At 41.9% G+C, this 16819-nt stretch overlaps 1 protein-coding gene across 12 annotated transcripts; it reads left to right on the forward strand.

The window, feature by feature from the left end:
• The first annotated feature begins 2624 nt into the window (after positions 1 to 2624).
• On the forward strand, positions 2625 to 5698 carry LOC147455631 (uncharacterized). 12 transcript variants are annotated; one of them, XM_086514366.1, is made up of 5 exons: positions 2625 to 2804; positions 4176 to 4188; positions 5087 to 5150; positions 5266 to 5450; positions 5536 to 5698. In XM_086514366.1, exons 1-5 carry the CDS (start codon positions 2625 to 2627, stop codon positions 5607 to 5609), a joined length of 516 nt encoding a protein of 171 aa, XP_086370492.1. In that variant the 3' UTR covers positions 5610 to 5698. The 12 variants fall into 12 exon arrangements, 1 of the variants encoding a protein (XP_086370492.1); XR_015188399.1 differs by lacking the exon at positions 2625 to 2804 and adding an exon at positions 4749 to 4926 and having other exon boundaries at positions 3726 to 4188; positions 5266 to 5698; XR_015188398.1 differs by lacking the exon at positions 2625 to 2804 and adding an exon at positions 4749 to 4889 and having other exon boundaries at positions 3726 to 4188; positions 5266 to 5698.
• Positions 5699 to 16819: the final 11121 nt, after the last annotated feature.

Here is a 16819-nt window from a genome sequence, read left to right on the forward strand (position 1 = left end):
GACCCTCAACAAAGGCTGCAGTAAATCTGACAGTACATAGACTTCCCACAAAGTCATACATCCACAAATTTCCCACTGTATGCTGTAACCGCTGCGGCGGTTGTTTGCTGCGTGACTCACAGCCAGCAAACCCTCAACAAACATACATCATCTCTGACAATACATCCCATGTGGAAGTACCTGCAATGTCAGGATGAAATCTGGAATATCAAGCAGCAAACACAAGCTACCTGATGAACTAGTGGATGTCGCCTACAGTCTGTGTGTAGATGCGCCCGTGTCGTATGTGACACGCCTCCAAGAACTGTGAGCCGTCCTTCGATGTGTAGACAGCCACAAATCAACACTCTGGGAGTGTCGATATCCTCAGCACTTGCAGTCGTAGGCCGAAAACCCCAAATTTGCAGAGTCGGATCTGCACCCGTCGAGACCACGTTGTCGAAAATGGCCTGCGTAGACCTTTGTCGAAGCCGAACGGTGGCCGAGATGACCTCAGAATGAAATTCTGACAACACCAAGCCCTTCGTGCGCTCCCACGAGATTTAGGGCCGTGTCTTCGCCTGTCGAATTTCACTCCAATCTGAGTTGGTGACTCTAGCCTCCTGCAATGCTGCCCCGAGCCTCGATTTGAGCTCTGATACCAGTTGAAGGAGTACGAGCGGACGTGCGACGCGAGAGAGAGTGCGAGAAGAAGAGCACGACGATATGGTGAACTCGCTCTACTGTAATGTGTAGAGCATAGTGAGTTCTTATTAGGTTTTTACAAAAGAATATGTGTACATACCTGGCGGCCCGCCCAGTGACCTGGGCGACCACATTGGGCTTTATACCCCAACAATAAAGGAAAAGGAAACAGAGATAAAGCAAGAGCACTTCTTAGCTTACACCTCAGAGAATGAGGATTTTTAAGTCAAATGGACCTTTATAAGAGTTTGGGCCATTCACACATGGGCGCCCACAGTGGCCAGTCGTTGCAGAACTACTTTAAGAATAAGATAAATGGTGTGCCTCTCATCGGTGATCACGTATACACCTATTGGACCAACAAGCCCGGTCCATGACTCAATCAAATAAATAAGATGCATCCGTCGAAGGTGACAGAGTGTCCGTGAGGGTTAACACGCTACATGCGTGCACTTGCTGTAGAAATGTGCTCCTCTATAGGTCTCTAAGCACGATTCTGATCCCCAAGAAAATGGTGGGACCGGCTCTGCCTGTCACCCCCACCTACACGTAGTCAATCAGGCTAATATTTAACATTAGCCCATGCATACCAATATGTCAACACCTATTAGCCACGAATAGCGGTTCACTTCTACCCATTCAACAACTAGGTGGGATAGCAGAAACTTTACAGACAATATGACCAATATTGATGCTTGTAAGAGCTTATCTTGCTAATAACCACAATTTGGAGACGGATCCTATGAGCAAAGGTCCATGCACACAGCAGCTATTAGATCAAGTTCAGATGGCTGCAGATGGTAGACATTAGTTTCGTATTGTAGACAACACAAACCCTCGTTTGCCCTTGGAGGAAAGCTACTCCAGGGCGGGCAATGAAAATCTATTCACATCTTCTCAAAGGTCTTTTGTGCAGCAAGAGGTCGAGGTTGAAACTCCATGTAGAAGCTATAGTATGCCAAATAGGCCGAGTGCAATTATCGCCAACAACGACTTAACATTCCATAGCGCAGGGTATACTACTGTTGCAGTTCTACTTAAAGTCGCTACAAATGGATGGCTACCGATCTGGGTTATGTGTTTGACCTAGGTGGAAGTAACGTTGTGATGCAAGGGGTGGGGCAACTCACATGAGGATTGGCAATAGGAAGCAGAATAAGATTGTGTATATATGTTTGTGGGCTTACTCGCAATGTTTTCTAGGTGTGTAGTTTGTAGATGAATACAGGCTTCTTGTGGTTGAACATAACTCTTCAACAAGGGGGTTGGGCAATGATGGTGCAACCAAAGTGTGTCGACCATAGCAAATGGCACAAGAAGGCATCTATGGGCTAGCAAGTGCATGCATGGGTAGTGAAACAGGTGTGAAGTGCAAGTTTGGCAAGGGAGATCTTGAAGTGTATGGTTGAAGTGCAAAGCATGTCGATCTTTATGGATTGACAATCAGAGTCCCGGTTGCCAAGATACAGGGCTTTGAAGTGTCAGCAGGAGTAAAAAGCCTGCCATATTGAGTTTTTTGGAGCTTTCTAGGGTTTGCATAGGTAGTCGTGATATGTGAAGTTGGCAAAAAGTGACATCTCATCAATCGAATGCACGGTCAGCTAGATATGGCTTGTCAAAGTTTGGTGCAATTCACGGCAATGCAATGCCATATAATTTTTCTCAATTTTGTTCGGCTCAGGTAGAGGGCCTAGCAAGATCAAAGTGCAACAAGACATGTATGACTTGAAGCCAACAAGGTGAGCCTTTCGGTGTATTTTGTAGCCTGATCATCGAAGCACTAAGCAACTGATTTCAGGGCAATGAAGTGAAAGTTAAATAAATGAGATTTTTTAAGTTTTTTATGACCAATACTTTGGAGCTTTTGAGGGGGAGTTGCCCAAATGCTGCCACATGGTGGCACTAGTAATCCCATATGCGAAAGAGAAGTCGTGGAGGGCATGTTACTGATACAAGGGCGAGCAAAGCCCTTGGGGTATCACATGAGCAAGGGAGAGAGCACTTGTGGGGAGCATGAGCTATGGCGGCCTGTATACGACACTACCACTGACGACGCTGGTGGGAGAAATTGGTGGTTTTGCATGACGATGATGGCGGCACTTGCCGGCTGGTGGTTGACGGTGAGTGGGTGCATTTCGATGCTAGCATGGTAGGCCCCCTATGGGGAGTGTTCTCACATGACACTCCAAGGAGTCCAATTCTTTTATGAGGGCAAAGTGCCCATCCCATGGCCTTGTAACGGCACTGTAATAAGGGAGTGATTTGTATGCAGTCATTTGTGAGGGAGTGAGAAAGAGGAAACTTGTCAAGGTGTCGATACCATGCAATATATGCTAAATTTAATGGGACACTTGTATGGAATTCATAAAAATGTTAAAATGAGCTCTAAGAGAGCTATACAAGCACGATTGACCCATTTTTTTTTGGGGGGGGGATTGCCCTTCTTTAAGTGGACTTTTTTGGACATTTGTAAGGGCCTTTTGCCATTTTACTTCTGGTCATTTAGGCTTTTGGCCGTTTGAGGCTTTTAGCCATTGGGCTTTCTTGTCATTCGTGCTTTTGGGACCGATTAGGCTTGGGCCATTGGGGTTGTTGAGTGGTGGTGTCTATGCAGAGTCAAGAAGGGTTGCCAGTTCGTGATTTTGTGCTCATCCATGTGCGCGCCGATGGAGCTGGTTGTAGCTAAGTTGTGTGTAACTGTTTGGATGAAAGAAAAGCCATCATTGCTGCATTCTGGTGTCAATTCCCCCTTCTCTTTTCTATTGTTGTACGTGTGTTTCCGGGCATGCGTTGGCAGGTGTGCCCCCATGAGGGTGTGTTGTGCAAAGAGAGAAATAGAGATATTGTGTGTGTGGAAGGCTATGAATTGAATGGTGCAGAGTGAGGGGGTTTGTTTGTGGTGTTGCAACGAGTGTGTGTTTCAAGTTGTGTGCAAATAGTGGTTTGCATGTAGAATTGTGGTGTTTTGTGAGTGTTTTATGGTGGATTGGGGTGTTGTGTAAGCTTTGAGCTATAAAGAAACATTTTGATTGTGTGTTTGGTGTGTTTGGCTTTCTCCCTTTTCAACATACAATGACTTTCTCCGTTTCAAAAGTACAATAAGTTCTTCTCCAAGATTAAAAAGTAAGGTTCTCACTTACATTTTTGGCCTCTGAGGAAAGACGTTGGGCTTGCTTGTGCGTACTTTTACTGATGGCATCCACGTGGACGGCCACCCAGCAAGTTTGTATAGCAGGGGCTGCAGGAGCGAGGACGACGTGAAGGGGTGCACAGTTTTTCTCGGAGTTGCGTGCGAAATTCTCCTTGGATAATAGAGCCTTATTACCGATGCCTATCTTTGTTTTTTCACAGTGGGTGCACGAAGGACCTCGAGCTCCTGCAGCACGGCGCAGATCCTTGCGCGGGGAGGAGCTTGATGCTTCCCTTGTGACCTCTCTCTCTCTCTCTCTCTCTCTCTCTCTTTGCTTCGTCTTGCGGCATCTCGTGAGCAGGACTCTTTCACAGGTTGGTACGCACTTTGACTTTTGAGAGCGGGAGAGAGAGATCCTTTTTACCTCTCAAGGCAGAACCAATTTCTGGCTTGTGTGTGCGCAGAGAGAGAGAGAGAGAGAGAGAGAGAGAGAGGAATGTGAAGATCGCTGCTTCCGCGGTCCCTCCCGTGTGTGTACGCATTACTTATTACCTGTACCAGTCGTGTGCCAACTTTGTTTTCCTGTCCGCACTCCATTAATAAATTCTGTCCATTAATAAATTCTGTCAAGAAAGGTGAGCATTTGAGAGTAGACAAAAGCCTTCATAAGTTCATGTGTGCCTAGAGAACCCTTGAATTTGAGCTCCCTAGCTTCAGAGTCTGCCTTTGATTTGGGCCTCTGCTTTTGCCTCTTGGGAGGTCTTACTCCTCTGTGCACGTGGCGGACTTGCAGCCCCCTGGTGTGGGCGATATCTGGCTGGAGTTTCGACAGATTTAGGATGGGTTTTTTTGCTCAGGCATCCGTGCTTACTGAGAGAAGTAAGAATCACCCACAAATGTGCTCATTATGTGGTTTGTTATGTTGTTTTTGAAGCTCTATTGCTGTGCTCTTGGCGGGGAGGTGATGTGAGGTGTTTTCTATGCTGCACTCATATTATTTTTTTCCTTGGACATGCCTGGATGACAAAGCTGATGGCAAGCCCCTCCCCAGTTATTATGCCAAGCACTTCAGTCGGTACAAAGGCCGGGGCCCCCATTCAAAGTGCTAAAGTGTATTAGAGTGCCCTTTGTGTGTGCTTTTTATATAAGTGTATAGGTGACGTTTAGAGAGAACAAAAGTGTTGTTTGTTCAGACTTTGAGTAGCTTGCTGGCTTGTTGTAGTATGCAGATGTTTAGATATTGAATTGAGTCACAAATTCATGCCTTTACAGTTGCACCTCTTTGCCTGCGGAAGGAGAACCAGGGCTTGAGATATTGGAGATTCTTTTGGATAAGGTAATCGCAGTCTATGGGAAGGCTCTTGTTCCTCTTTGTTGTGCTTGTTCGTCATCTCCTAACATCAAGGAGTCTTTGACGTTTCCCATCCTCGTCTACGGGACGATGGTGGCAGCCTAATCTCATTTGGATCGCCTCCTGTCCGAGCAAGCAATCCTCTTATATACATGATGTACATTTCGCACAAAAGAAAGCCTCTTCCTCAAAACTACACCTGCAAATCTGGAGGCAACTCAACAGACAAGAAATCGTCATCTTGCGGCACATCATATGTGTCAAAACCCTTTGTGCGCATCGAGGGTTCCCGATGCTCGGGGAGTACCTGCTTTTGTCTAGGTATTATGTGCCTTTTTGTTTTCCTTATACTATACTTTTGATTCCACAGGTTTGAGCATAAATTGTAGTCATATGGGAGGCATTGCAATCAGTGCTGCCTTTGTAGATACGGCCAAACTTTGAGCCCCAAGAGGTTATCTAAAATCCCTCTATTTGTAAATGGGACCCCTTTTCCTGAATCAAATTATAGTGACGTCAAAGATTTTCCTTTGTCCAGGCTCTACTTGTGTGGCATTTTTTTTTTTGAAACCAAGAGGCTTTATGATCAACTTTAGTCTGTGTTCTCTCATCTTGGAGATCTGTCTGCTACGGAGGTTTTGGGTTTTTAAGCTATAGTTATACCACGTATTGATGTTTTTTTGGATAAATAGTGGTGCTGATGGCAAACTTATAGATGCTTGAAGAGGAGGAACGGGTGTGTTGCTGCTTAGTGGAGATTGTCATTGTTTGTTGTACCTTGGAAATTAATAACTATTTTGTACCTTACCTTACCAAGGGTGCTCATAGTGGTTTCAACAAACCACACGTGTCACGTGGTTAGCTCATTAGCATCCCAACCGCAATGTCGTGGGTTCAAATCTCCGGCGCTCATCCTTGCATTAACTTTGTGGACCCTCCCTTCGCCTCGAGATTCATGTGCCATTTCCCGATTGTGAATGCCGGAGTTAGATAGTGTTGAGGTATGCCATGGGCCATAACCTATAAAGTACATGTATCTCTATGTCATGTACATCCTCCACTTTAAGAAATCCAACTAACCTATGTAAGCAATGGTACAAGGCTGTACCTTGTCACCCATGATGTACCCAAGATGCATGAGCCTTTTGCCTATTTAACAAGCTTGATTGTACGCAAAGGGAAGGTATGGTGCTTATTTTCCTTATGAATGATTGTTGTTTCCATCCACCTAAAACATTAATTCCTTTTGAATGGCATTGCATCGGAAACTGTCGATGTAAACATTAGTTGTGAAGTTTTAGCTGAAACTTTTTCCTAGAAAGCTTAGAGTCGTGTGCGTGTGCGAGTCTACTGTTGCAGTTGTACTCGTTCACTCGTGTTTTCTGCAGTCCAGCTTAGGCTCAATAGTCTCTCTCTATACGAGTACCTTGCGCACAGTTCATGGCTGCAACTACACGGCGCTCCGCAAGGGTTGGTACACAGGGTTGGTGACGCAGACTGAGACTCATCTTTTGCACACGCTCAAGAGCTTGGTCTTGTGAGCTAAGCTCAAAAGCATGAATCAGAAGTCGGACGAGTCGATTGTCTGAGAGAGAGAGAGAGAGAGAGCATGGCAGTTCGGGAAAAATCATTTTTCCAAACGTACAAAATTCCTTTTATTGAATTTGGTAGAGGAAATTTTAGAAAATTACATTTATTTTCCAGGTTTTTACACTATTTTTCTCTATTTTGGGACGAAATTTCTCCTTTTCTCCTTGCTCTCAATGGGCATTTTTCAAATTGAAAACCGCACGATATTAAGTTGAGACACATTTTTCCCGAACATTGGATCATGGTACCGACTACTACCGAAACTACCTCACATATGTGAGAGGATAGACAGAGACGTCGTGCATCGTCGAATCCAATGGATCCACTCGCCTGTGTGCGTGTGTGTGTGTGTGTGTGTGTGTGTGTGAGAGAGAGAGAGAGAGAGAGAGAGAGAGAGAGATGCAATGTTCGGGAAAAATCATTTCTCCAAATTCTCTTTCTTGAATTTTCCAAGAGGAAATTTAGAAAATTAGGTTTACTTTTTGGGTTTTTGGCCTGCTGAGGAAAGGCCTGAGTGTTGCGTTGGGTTGGGCGTACTTTGAAGGATGTCGTCCATGCGGACGGCCATCATCTTTTGAGGGATTTGGGGGAAGGCGAAGCGCAGGACGGAGGTAACGTACACGCCTTCTCGAATCTCCAAACTGTCGTAGTGTTGTACTACGTACATGTTCGCCTCGCGAGTCCCATAAGCAGCGCTGTAGCCGAGATGTGATGGAGCCTAAGTAGTAACATTGTTCATCGCAAGAAATATTCGTGCCATGATAGTCAAAATTACAACAAGGTCCACTAACCTAACTATAGGAAGCTTTTTTCTTTAGTAGCAATGCCCACACTTCTAGTGGGAGGTGATACAAAGTGTGTCGACGGGCTTTTCTCAGCATCACATGGCCGCACTCGGGTGAAGGAGGACAAGCACTCAACCAATGAAGCTAACTTCCATCAGCTAACTACAAAAAACTTAAGACAATACTTCCTAAACACTATTACTAGAACACAATTCCCAATTCAGCCTGCAACAACTGCCAGAACTATACACCATGCACAAAGCTTGACACTAGACACCTTGGCTTTCGGTCCAACCAGCATTCAAAGTCCACGGTCTTGTGTACACTGCCCTCTCTCGAGTAAGAGATCCCAACAACCTTTACCTCCTGACGGAATTAACTTCCACTGATATTAAAGTAGACCAAACGGTTCTAGATGAGCTGCATCACCTCAAAACACATGCCACTTGGCAACTTTCACAGCTTGACCTCCACTCTTTGCCGGACAATCACTTGATAATACAATCTCTTAACATTATGTCCCTTAAGAAACACTACAACAACCTTATTCATGATAATAACTTAATGGCCTCCCACATTCCTTGTCTCCAAGAAACAAAGCTACAACATGCTAAGACAGTGGCCATACACGGTTACACACACACTCAAACAACTGGTCCCATGGGAGTATCCCTCTTCACATCAAAGCGAAACATACATCTACAAAACCACAACATCATTCCCACGAATGAAATAGAATGCATTACAACACTCCTCAGTACACCACATGGTCCACCAATAACCCTGATAACATTGTATTGCAGACCCTCAACTCCACTTCCCTTGCTCCTGCAAACATTGACCACACTACTCACACCTCACCTCCAACACACCCCTACCATTTTACTCGGTGACTTCAACATCAATGCTAACTACCAAACCCTTGAATACCTTGCTCTTTCTAACCTCCTCTCCACACACAATATGACACAACATATAACCCACAACACAACAATCTACGATTCAACTTTGGACCACATTTGGACTACAAATTCCTTCACTAACATAACTACAGGCACTAACTTCTCATTTTGGTCAGACCACTCCATTATTTACTTACTGCTTTCACTAAACTCCAAAAACACATTCCAATACCCCCCTCTTCCTACTTCCTAAAAGCACCTTCACACGTCCTTCCATTGGCAGGTCCTCGTGATCCCTCACCTTGTTAACTATATGCCTAGCACTTTTTAAAATTGGTAGTTCCCATGAGCAATATATATTTACACCAAAAGCCCAGTGTAAGTATATATATACACAACAATCTAAAATTCAACTTTGGACCACATTTGGACTACAAATTCCTTCACTGACATAACAACAGGCACTAACTTCTCATTTTGGTCAGACGACTCCATTATTTATTTACTTCTTTCACTAAACTCCAAAAACACATTCCAATAACCCCCCTCTTCCTACTTCCTAAAAGCACCTTCACAAATCCTTCCATTAGCAAGCCCTCGTGATCCCTCACCTTGTTAACTATATGCCTAGCACTTTTTAAAATTGGTCTTAGGCCTAGTTCCCATGAGCAATATATATTTACACCAAAAGACCAGTGTAGTCACTCATCAAAAGCTCCATTTATTACATGCGCTCAAGAGACTATTAATATTAACCCAATATACACACTATATTTACACTAAGTGTTTATCACTATAACACGTCGTGCAAATATCGTGATGCATACTGACACCGAAAAACTTGTTTTAAAAATAAAAAGCACCGGTGTAAGCGTCGATATTTACGTCGGTATCGTATCATCAATATGCATGCTGATATATGTTCCATCAATATACACGTTGCTATAACTGTTGGTATGTGTGTTTAAACAAACACTGGAATAGTGATATATTTCTACCACTGATTTAGAAACCTATATGGACGCTTATTTTGACGCCAGTTTTTAATGCTAATTCTGACGTGTATACCAGCACCTGCATCAGCGCTAAAAGCTACCAAAAATAAAAATTGACAGAGAGAAATGGCAACTGTTGTTGCATGTATTGTAACACCAAGAATCAACCCTCTCTGCCCAAAGGAAGAGTGCAAAAGCAATTGCATTCCACCTACATTTTGGGGCTGAAGAGTGAGAAGTACATTTAGTACAGATGAGCAAAATTGTAAGTATAAAAAAACCACAAAAAACAAAACCATAAGCATGAAAAGCTTCAAAAATCATAATTATAACGTCGATTTCCAAACCATAAGCACAACAATATGAAGATTTTCTAACCAAAACTAAAACATGGCTTGAAAACCGTAACTATAACAATATGAATATTTTTTACTAAGGATTGTAGCATGACTTGAAAACCATAATCATAACGACAAGAAGAATCTCAAAACATAAATGTAACATGATTCAAAAACTATTACCATATTCACAACACAATTGCAAACCCATAACCATAACCTGATTGCCATACCATAACTGTGTTCATAAACGGAGTGCAAAACCATAACCAAGGAGCAAGTGAAACAAGTCTGACCATAGCATCAATCCAAAATCATAATTGTAACCATAACTTGATTTCAACACAATAACCGTATCAGACCGCAAGACCATAAGCATAAAAATCTAACAAAGAGCATAAACATCTCACCATAATCATAAACATCAAATTGTATGCAATGAATATGATCATCAAGATGACCATAACTAGAAAAAAACATAGATGGAGGATGTTACCCTCATGGTAATACCTCCCAGACGATGACCTCTCCCTCCTCTTGAATTTGGGTTAAAAGAGCCACAAGTCCATGCTTGTACCCATACTTCTCCTCTCGGCGTGTGTCGGAGGGTGCTTCATGGAAACTTCTTGTAAAATAAAAAATTAACCATAAGATAAATATTAAGATAACATATACATAATCGACAATTTAAAGCGTATGTATAATACTTACAAACTCATGCCAAAGAGTGTCGTAGCCTCCACTCCCTAGATGTGATGCTTCAGTAGACTGGAAACATGCTCTAGCTACATCTCTCTACTATTGAAATCTCTGAGGATTTCCCTGTGTCTCTTATGCAATCCCACCCACTCCTCTACGTCTAACCATGTCGGCTCTGGACTATTGGCCTTGTACATGTCTCTCGTCTCTGACCGGTGGTGTGACAATTTGAAAATCACCACCCTCAAGATCTAGTCATTTGAGACTATATCGTACTCCTCTGCCGGCCTGTACTCTCTGTGAATGGCTTTGACAATCTAATTCTCTCTCATCATCTGATCATCCCAAATCTCCATCACAGAGCGGCCAAATTGAAATGTACAAAGCTACCAAATCCTCTAGCGCATGGCCTTTTTGGCCCTATTCATGACAACAACCCTATTTTTGGTCTTGTACACCTTGCTGGGATCATGCTCATGTGATCCTCAAGGTATATGTGGTGTACCTACTGGTGAACTATTTACTGAAGAGAGAAATGGATGCTCTCTCGGTGGTTTGGATGCATCGGTAGAACAGCTATCACAACAACCACCACCTCCAGAATGAAGCCTACTTTGTCTCAAAGAAGAACGAGCCATTGGTGTAATTGGTACATTTGACAGAGGTGTAGGGCCGGTCGGTGTAGGGGGCACCTTCGTCCTAGGAGTAGGGCGTGTTGTACTAGGTCTAGAGGGACCAGCTCCCCTAAGGTTTTGTGTGTAAGCAACCTGCTCCAGTGTAAACTGTGACAAAAAGGAACCCATCTGCTCGGTTGACATGCCAATGGGAGTGATTGAAAAACTAAAGCTAGGAGAATATGTCTTGTCATCATTGGCCATGACTACAAATACACAGATAAAACAGATACAATACGTTAGTTCACATATTCATAACTTAAGCAATGCAAATAACCAAAAAACGAAGCTGCAACACAACTCATTATATCTATCTAATGTTGTAGAATAATTGAAGGAGTATTACAAAAGAGCTCCTAGAAATCAGTAGTCGATCTCTCATCTTCCATGAGAGCTGATACACCAAAGATATCTATCTCAATCTGTACTTTTGCATCTTTGTCATCAAACTCTACTTCTACATTGCTCTTTGTATCTACTTGCGTATCTAAGAGCTCATTTCTAGGTTCAAGCATCTGCTCACCATTGACCTCTAGCTCAAATTTCCTAAAGCTAATCTTCAAGATGTCTTGGACTCTAGCCAAAGTATTCAAGTTGGCTAGTCTCTGTGTTCTCATCCCTAGCACTACTCCGACTTTCTTGGAAGAAGCTTCCCCTAACCCCACTACCGAAGGTGACCCTTCTTTTGTTTATCCATTGCACTCTAAAGTGTTTCCCATACAACCACAAAGCTTTGTATTTGTGATACTACAAGCACATAAATTAAACAGTTTTAATATTACTAAAGTAATGTGGTCGTATGGATTTGCAAAAGGAAGTTGTGAAACTATTTACATGCCAATCGCAACCCCTCGACATCTTCTCTTCTTAAGTAATCTGAACTCCGTTCCTCTTTGCCTTCGAATTGTTGCATCTAGCTACCAACCAATAGGAAAGTCGGGCAATTTCTAAAGATGATTTGGAAAATGAAGGTTTCTAGTGGCACGATTGTACTTGAATTGTAAGCGAGTTGTCAAGCATTGTTGCCTTTTGTCTTTGTACCTCTCTAGCCACCTTTGCATGTCTTCTGAGTTGAGAAGACAAAATCTCATAACCTTTTCCCACATTGTGATATCCATCTTTCTCATGATGCCTTGTCCCTGTGGCTCATCGTCCCCTGTCACCTTGGCATTGACCTCAGTTGTCCACATTTGGGATATCTTTGGATCAATTGAACCCAAAAACTCACTGATGAGAACAAGACACTCCTGCATAAGTCATCCTTCAGCTATGCTACCCTTGGGGCAAGCCCTTTGACGAACGAGCCCTTTTAAAGTCTTCATGAATCTCTCCAAGAAGAATATCCGCCTGCTATGGACTACTCCAACAATTGCAACTTCATCAACCACATGCACAAGTAGATGCATTGGATGGTAAGAATGTTTGTTGGGAAGTACTTCTCCACCGTACACACTGCTTCGATAGCATTTAAGCAAGCTGCATCTATGCTGTCTTTTCTTATCTCTTTTGATGAGATCAACGCACTAACTTACTAATTTTATAGATTGAGCTTCTAATGTCATCTATCAGACAATCTTTTATGAAAATTGGTAAGATAAATTGTAAAAATTTGTGCCAATCGTGGGACTTAAGACCACTAAGATTGTCATCTCTAGTAAAAGCCGTTTTCAAACATCGCATGCACCCAGTAAAAGTCTTGAATGAAGATATGGTCTTCTTCACTTGTTGCTCCTTTGCATACCCTAAGCAGTATATCCTAAGTGGCTCGCCCTAAGCGGCCTGAATATCGACTAGCCCTAAGCCTCTAGTCCTAAGTGGCTAAGCGACTGAATTATACCTAAGCGGCTAGTCCTAAGCGGTTTGAATATCGATTAGCCCTAAGCGACTAGCACTAAGCGGCTAAATAATGAAGCAGGTAGGCCTAAGCGGCATGACTAAGCGACTAAATACCTAAGTGGATATCCCTAAGCGGTCTAAATATCGATTAGCCCTAAGCATGAAGCGATTAAATAATGAAGCAGATAACCTAAGCGGCTAGCCAAAGGTGGCTAACACTAAGCAGCTAGCCCTAAGTATCTAGCCTTCAACGACTTGAATATCGACTAGTCCTAAGCGGCTAGCCCTAAGTGACTGAATACCTAAGCAGCTAGCCTTAAGCGGCTCACCCTAATTAAGTGGCTAGCCCAAAGTGGCCAACTACGTCCGGTCGATATAACAATGTCGCTTGGCCCTAACCGATCGACATAACAATGCCAATTTGTCAAGCGCATGAAATTAATCAAATATAATTAAAACCTAGCACTAAAACAACTAAAAACATTCCAATTATCATTTACAACACCTACGACATGTTACAATTTAATAAAGCAACATAATTTATAAATTTCCAAATAAATTATCATAAAAATAAAAAACTAATTCTAAATTGACTAAATAAAAATAACTCTTTTTTTAATTATCAAAGTTCCTTTTCTTTCTTTGTGAATGATAATTTTTCATAAAATTAAAAAAATAAATAAATACTTTCTTTTCATTTCGAAATGTGCGTGTGTGTGTGTGCGCGCGCGCATAGTGTGTTTAGATTGTAGGAAAAATAAGTATCTTTAATTTATTTATGTGCATGTGTGTGTACGTGTGTGTGTGTGTATGCAAGAGAAGAGAATGATAGAGCACTCACATGAAGCCTACTTGAGCAAGAAGCACTTGAAAAAATGCCACCAAAACTGTCCAAAACACACACACACACACACACACACACAAACAAAGAAATGTACTACAAATCTCGAAAAGAAACTTACCTTGTGGATGTAGGGGAGCGTGTGAGTAGATTTCCCAAGCTCCATCACTAGGTAGTGGTGAAATATACAGCTTGTCCTGGAGATATTATCATCACTAGGTATTAGTTAGATATGCAACTTGCGCTAGAGGTGGAAGCCTTAGCATCTGGGAAGGTTGAGACCTACGAAGAGGAGATATAACATCTATCTAATCTAGCATTGCAATAGAGGGCCCTGTCACCATAAATTTTCCAAGACACAGTGCCAATGTCCCATCCAATGCCGTTGAGGGTGATCGGTTGATTAAGTACACAGACATACTTACTGCTTCCGCCCAAAGCCCCAATATCAACCAGCCCAAAGGAATCTAAGAGATCATTGAAGGCGGTGAGGTCAACACCTCTAAGAAAAGTGCCTAACCCTTTATACCTATCTATTTTTGTTTCTACCATCTTGAAATCCCCCAGGAAAATAAGAGTTTTGTCCATGTTAGTAATTATAAATTTCCAAAGAGCCATCACTCCTATACAGACCCCCTTGCATGGCAAGTTACCGAGGTGAATGGGAAAGGCTTGGAGAAGGGGTGTCGAATTCAAAGTTGCACCATCCATCATCTACATCAAAGTGAGTTGAGGAGAGGCATGAGATTGGTTTTGATGCCAAGAGTAGTCCCATTTGTTCCTCTAAAATAAGGAATGTAAACGGGGGGGGGGGAGGAGTGAATTTTTCACCAGTAAAAGGAACTCTTTTACTATTCAATATGTATAATTTTTGAGATCATTTTTTCAACACCCTTGTATTTGTGAAAATGTGAGAAAATACAGAATAAAATAATCCCTACTTTTGAACCCACACAATAGGCATTTTTTAATTGTAGTGACCTCCCCAACAATGTAAATAGACATGAAATCTAGAGCAATGGACTTAAGTTGACTGCCTAGATCGCTGGCTGTGAATGAGCTCTTACAAGGCAACAAAGTCAACAAGTTATTTTTAAGTCATTCTTTGATAAGGGAGGTTGTTTTGGGGTTAGGAAAACCTCTTAGTGTTCCACAACACTCCTTTCATCTTCCAGGTTTCTTAGTTTTTTTTCGAAGATTATCCGAGGTTTTTTGGGGTGATTACTCAACTTGAGTGTGGTTACATTTGCTATCTTTGTGCACTTCCATGGGAATAATCTCTTTGTGATTTTTAAGATCTATAACTAGACGGGATCTACATCTACTCTAAGTACCAACCATTCACATCAAAATTATTTTCTGACATGTCTCTTAGTTTGGCTTTAAGTTCTTTGCAAGCTTGCACCCTACTCAGTAGTATGCGATTCCCTGATTGCAATTTTGAATGATCAAGGCTCAACAAACCCATCTTCTCCTTAAAGTGTTGCATATCGTTGATTTCTCCACTCCTAAAGCGTTTTTAAATTGCTTTCCCTTCCGTGTAAATGTCCTTCATAGAATGTCATTGATTCTTTTGCCTTTTTCAACTCATATTCCAAGTCTAAAAACTTTTCCTCCCGTCTTCAATCAATCTAGCATCCTCCTCTAATATTTCATTTGATTTTTGTATTTCTAAAATTTTATTTTACAAATGAAATTTCTCCTTTGGCAAGACACTCAAATCTAGTTGTTCCTACCTGATGAAGTTCTTTACCAACTCCAAAGCCTTGTATGCATCTTTGTAGATAGTGGGAAAGTGCCACTAGAGAGAGTCTATATAGAACAACTTCTACAAATTACCTTGAGGAGTTACAAATAGTTATGAGAATCTATAACTGTACAATCACTTAGAACACAATATAGGAACCTTTAAATAAGACCCATTACTTTCAATTTGGGTCGGTTTTTGCTTGGATCCTATCTGTATCTATCATGATTGTCTAGACTCTTACATCATCTTGTAGAGCTGGGCATAAATGCAGTATCATTTGTACTTCTAGAGTTGTACTTCTTAAACATTCATAAATTTTATCATATAAATTCTAGTTGTCTTAGTTCATGTCATCTAAATTCAATCTTTCAATTCAGTCTAGTTATTTGTTAGGTTTTTCTATCTGGTTCTTTGAAGTCTAATTTTTTTCATCTCATCTGATTTGATATCTGACAATTGACTCTGGAACTCTGAACTTGGAATAGTTATCAAGTGATCATCTCATTCCATTTTGGCAATTATAGCGGTGAGCTAAAGCTCTTGATAGGAACTAATCTCTTACTTAGAATTTATAGTCAATCAGCTATTTGTAATGCTACCATGTTGTTCAACACGAGGAAGGAGAGCTACTACAGTATTTACTGAGGACTAAGACTGCGTCATCATAGTAACTAAGGAATTAGAGCAAGGAATTGATGGAGAACCAAGTTCTCAGAATGAGGAAACCAATGCTAATCTAGGGAGAAGAAGAGGAATTAGAGCAAGGCATTAATGGAGAACCAAGTTCTCAGAATGATGGAACTGATGCTAATCTAGGGAGAAGAGGAGGTGAGGAGCATTGAGCCTCTCAATCCTGATCACATTCAAGAAGACGATAAGCAAGATCAAACACAAAAGCTCGACAAGGGAATGAGCCTGACACGGTTATAGAAACTGATGATTTCCCTTTCTTTCTTCACCTCACACAGAGCTCAATGAAAAACCTACTCCATTATAATTTAAGCTTGAAATGTTTCAAACTACAAGCCCTTGCCCATCCGCACACCTCAAGAAGATCAAGTAATGACAAGCTTGGTTATGATTTTGGCCATGGTTTTCTTGGAGATGAGGTGTGTGTAGGAGATGTGTGTTGCAAGAGGCTTGGCTATGGCTTCCCAAGATTTCTCTACAACTTACTCTCTAGTTTGCATCTCAAAAATGGAGGAGAGAAGTGTAAAATGAGAAGAGAACCCCTCTTTTTATGC

Source organism: Adiantum capillus-veneris, chromosome 6 (genome assembly GCF_014529385.1).
Source record: "Adiantum capillus-veneris isolate H3 chromosome 6, ASM1452938v2, whole genome shotgun sequence".
Classification (NCBI taxonomy): Eukaryota; Viridiplantae; Streptophyta; class Polypodiopsida; order Polypodiales; family Pteridaceae; genus Adiantum; species Adiantum capillus-veneris.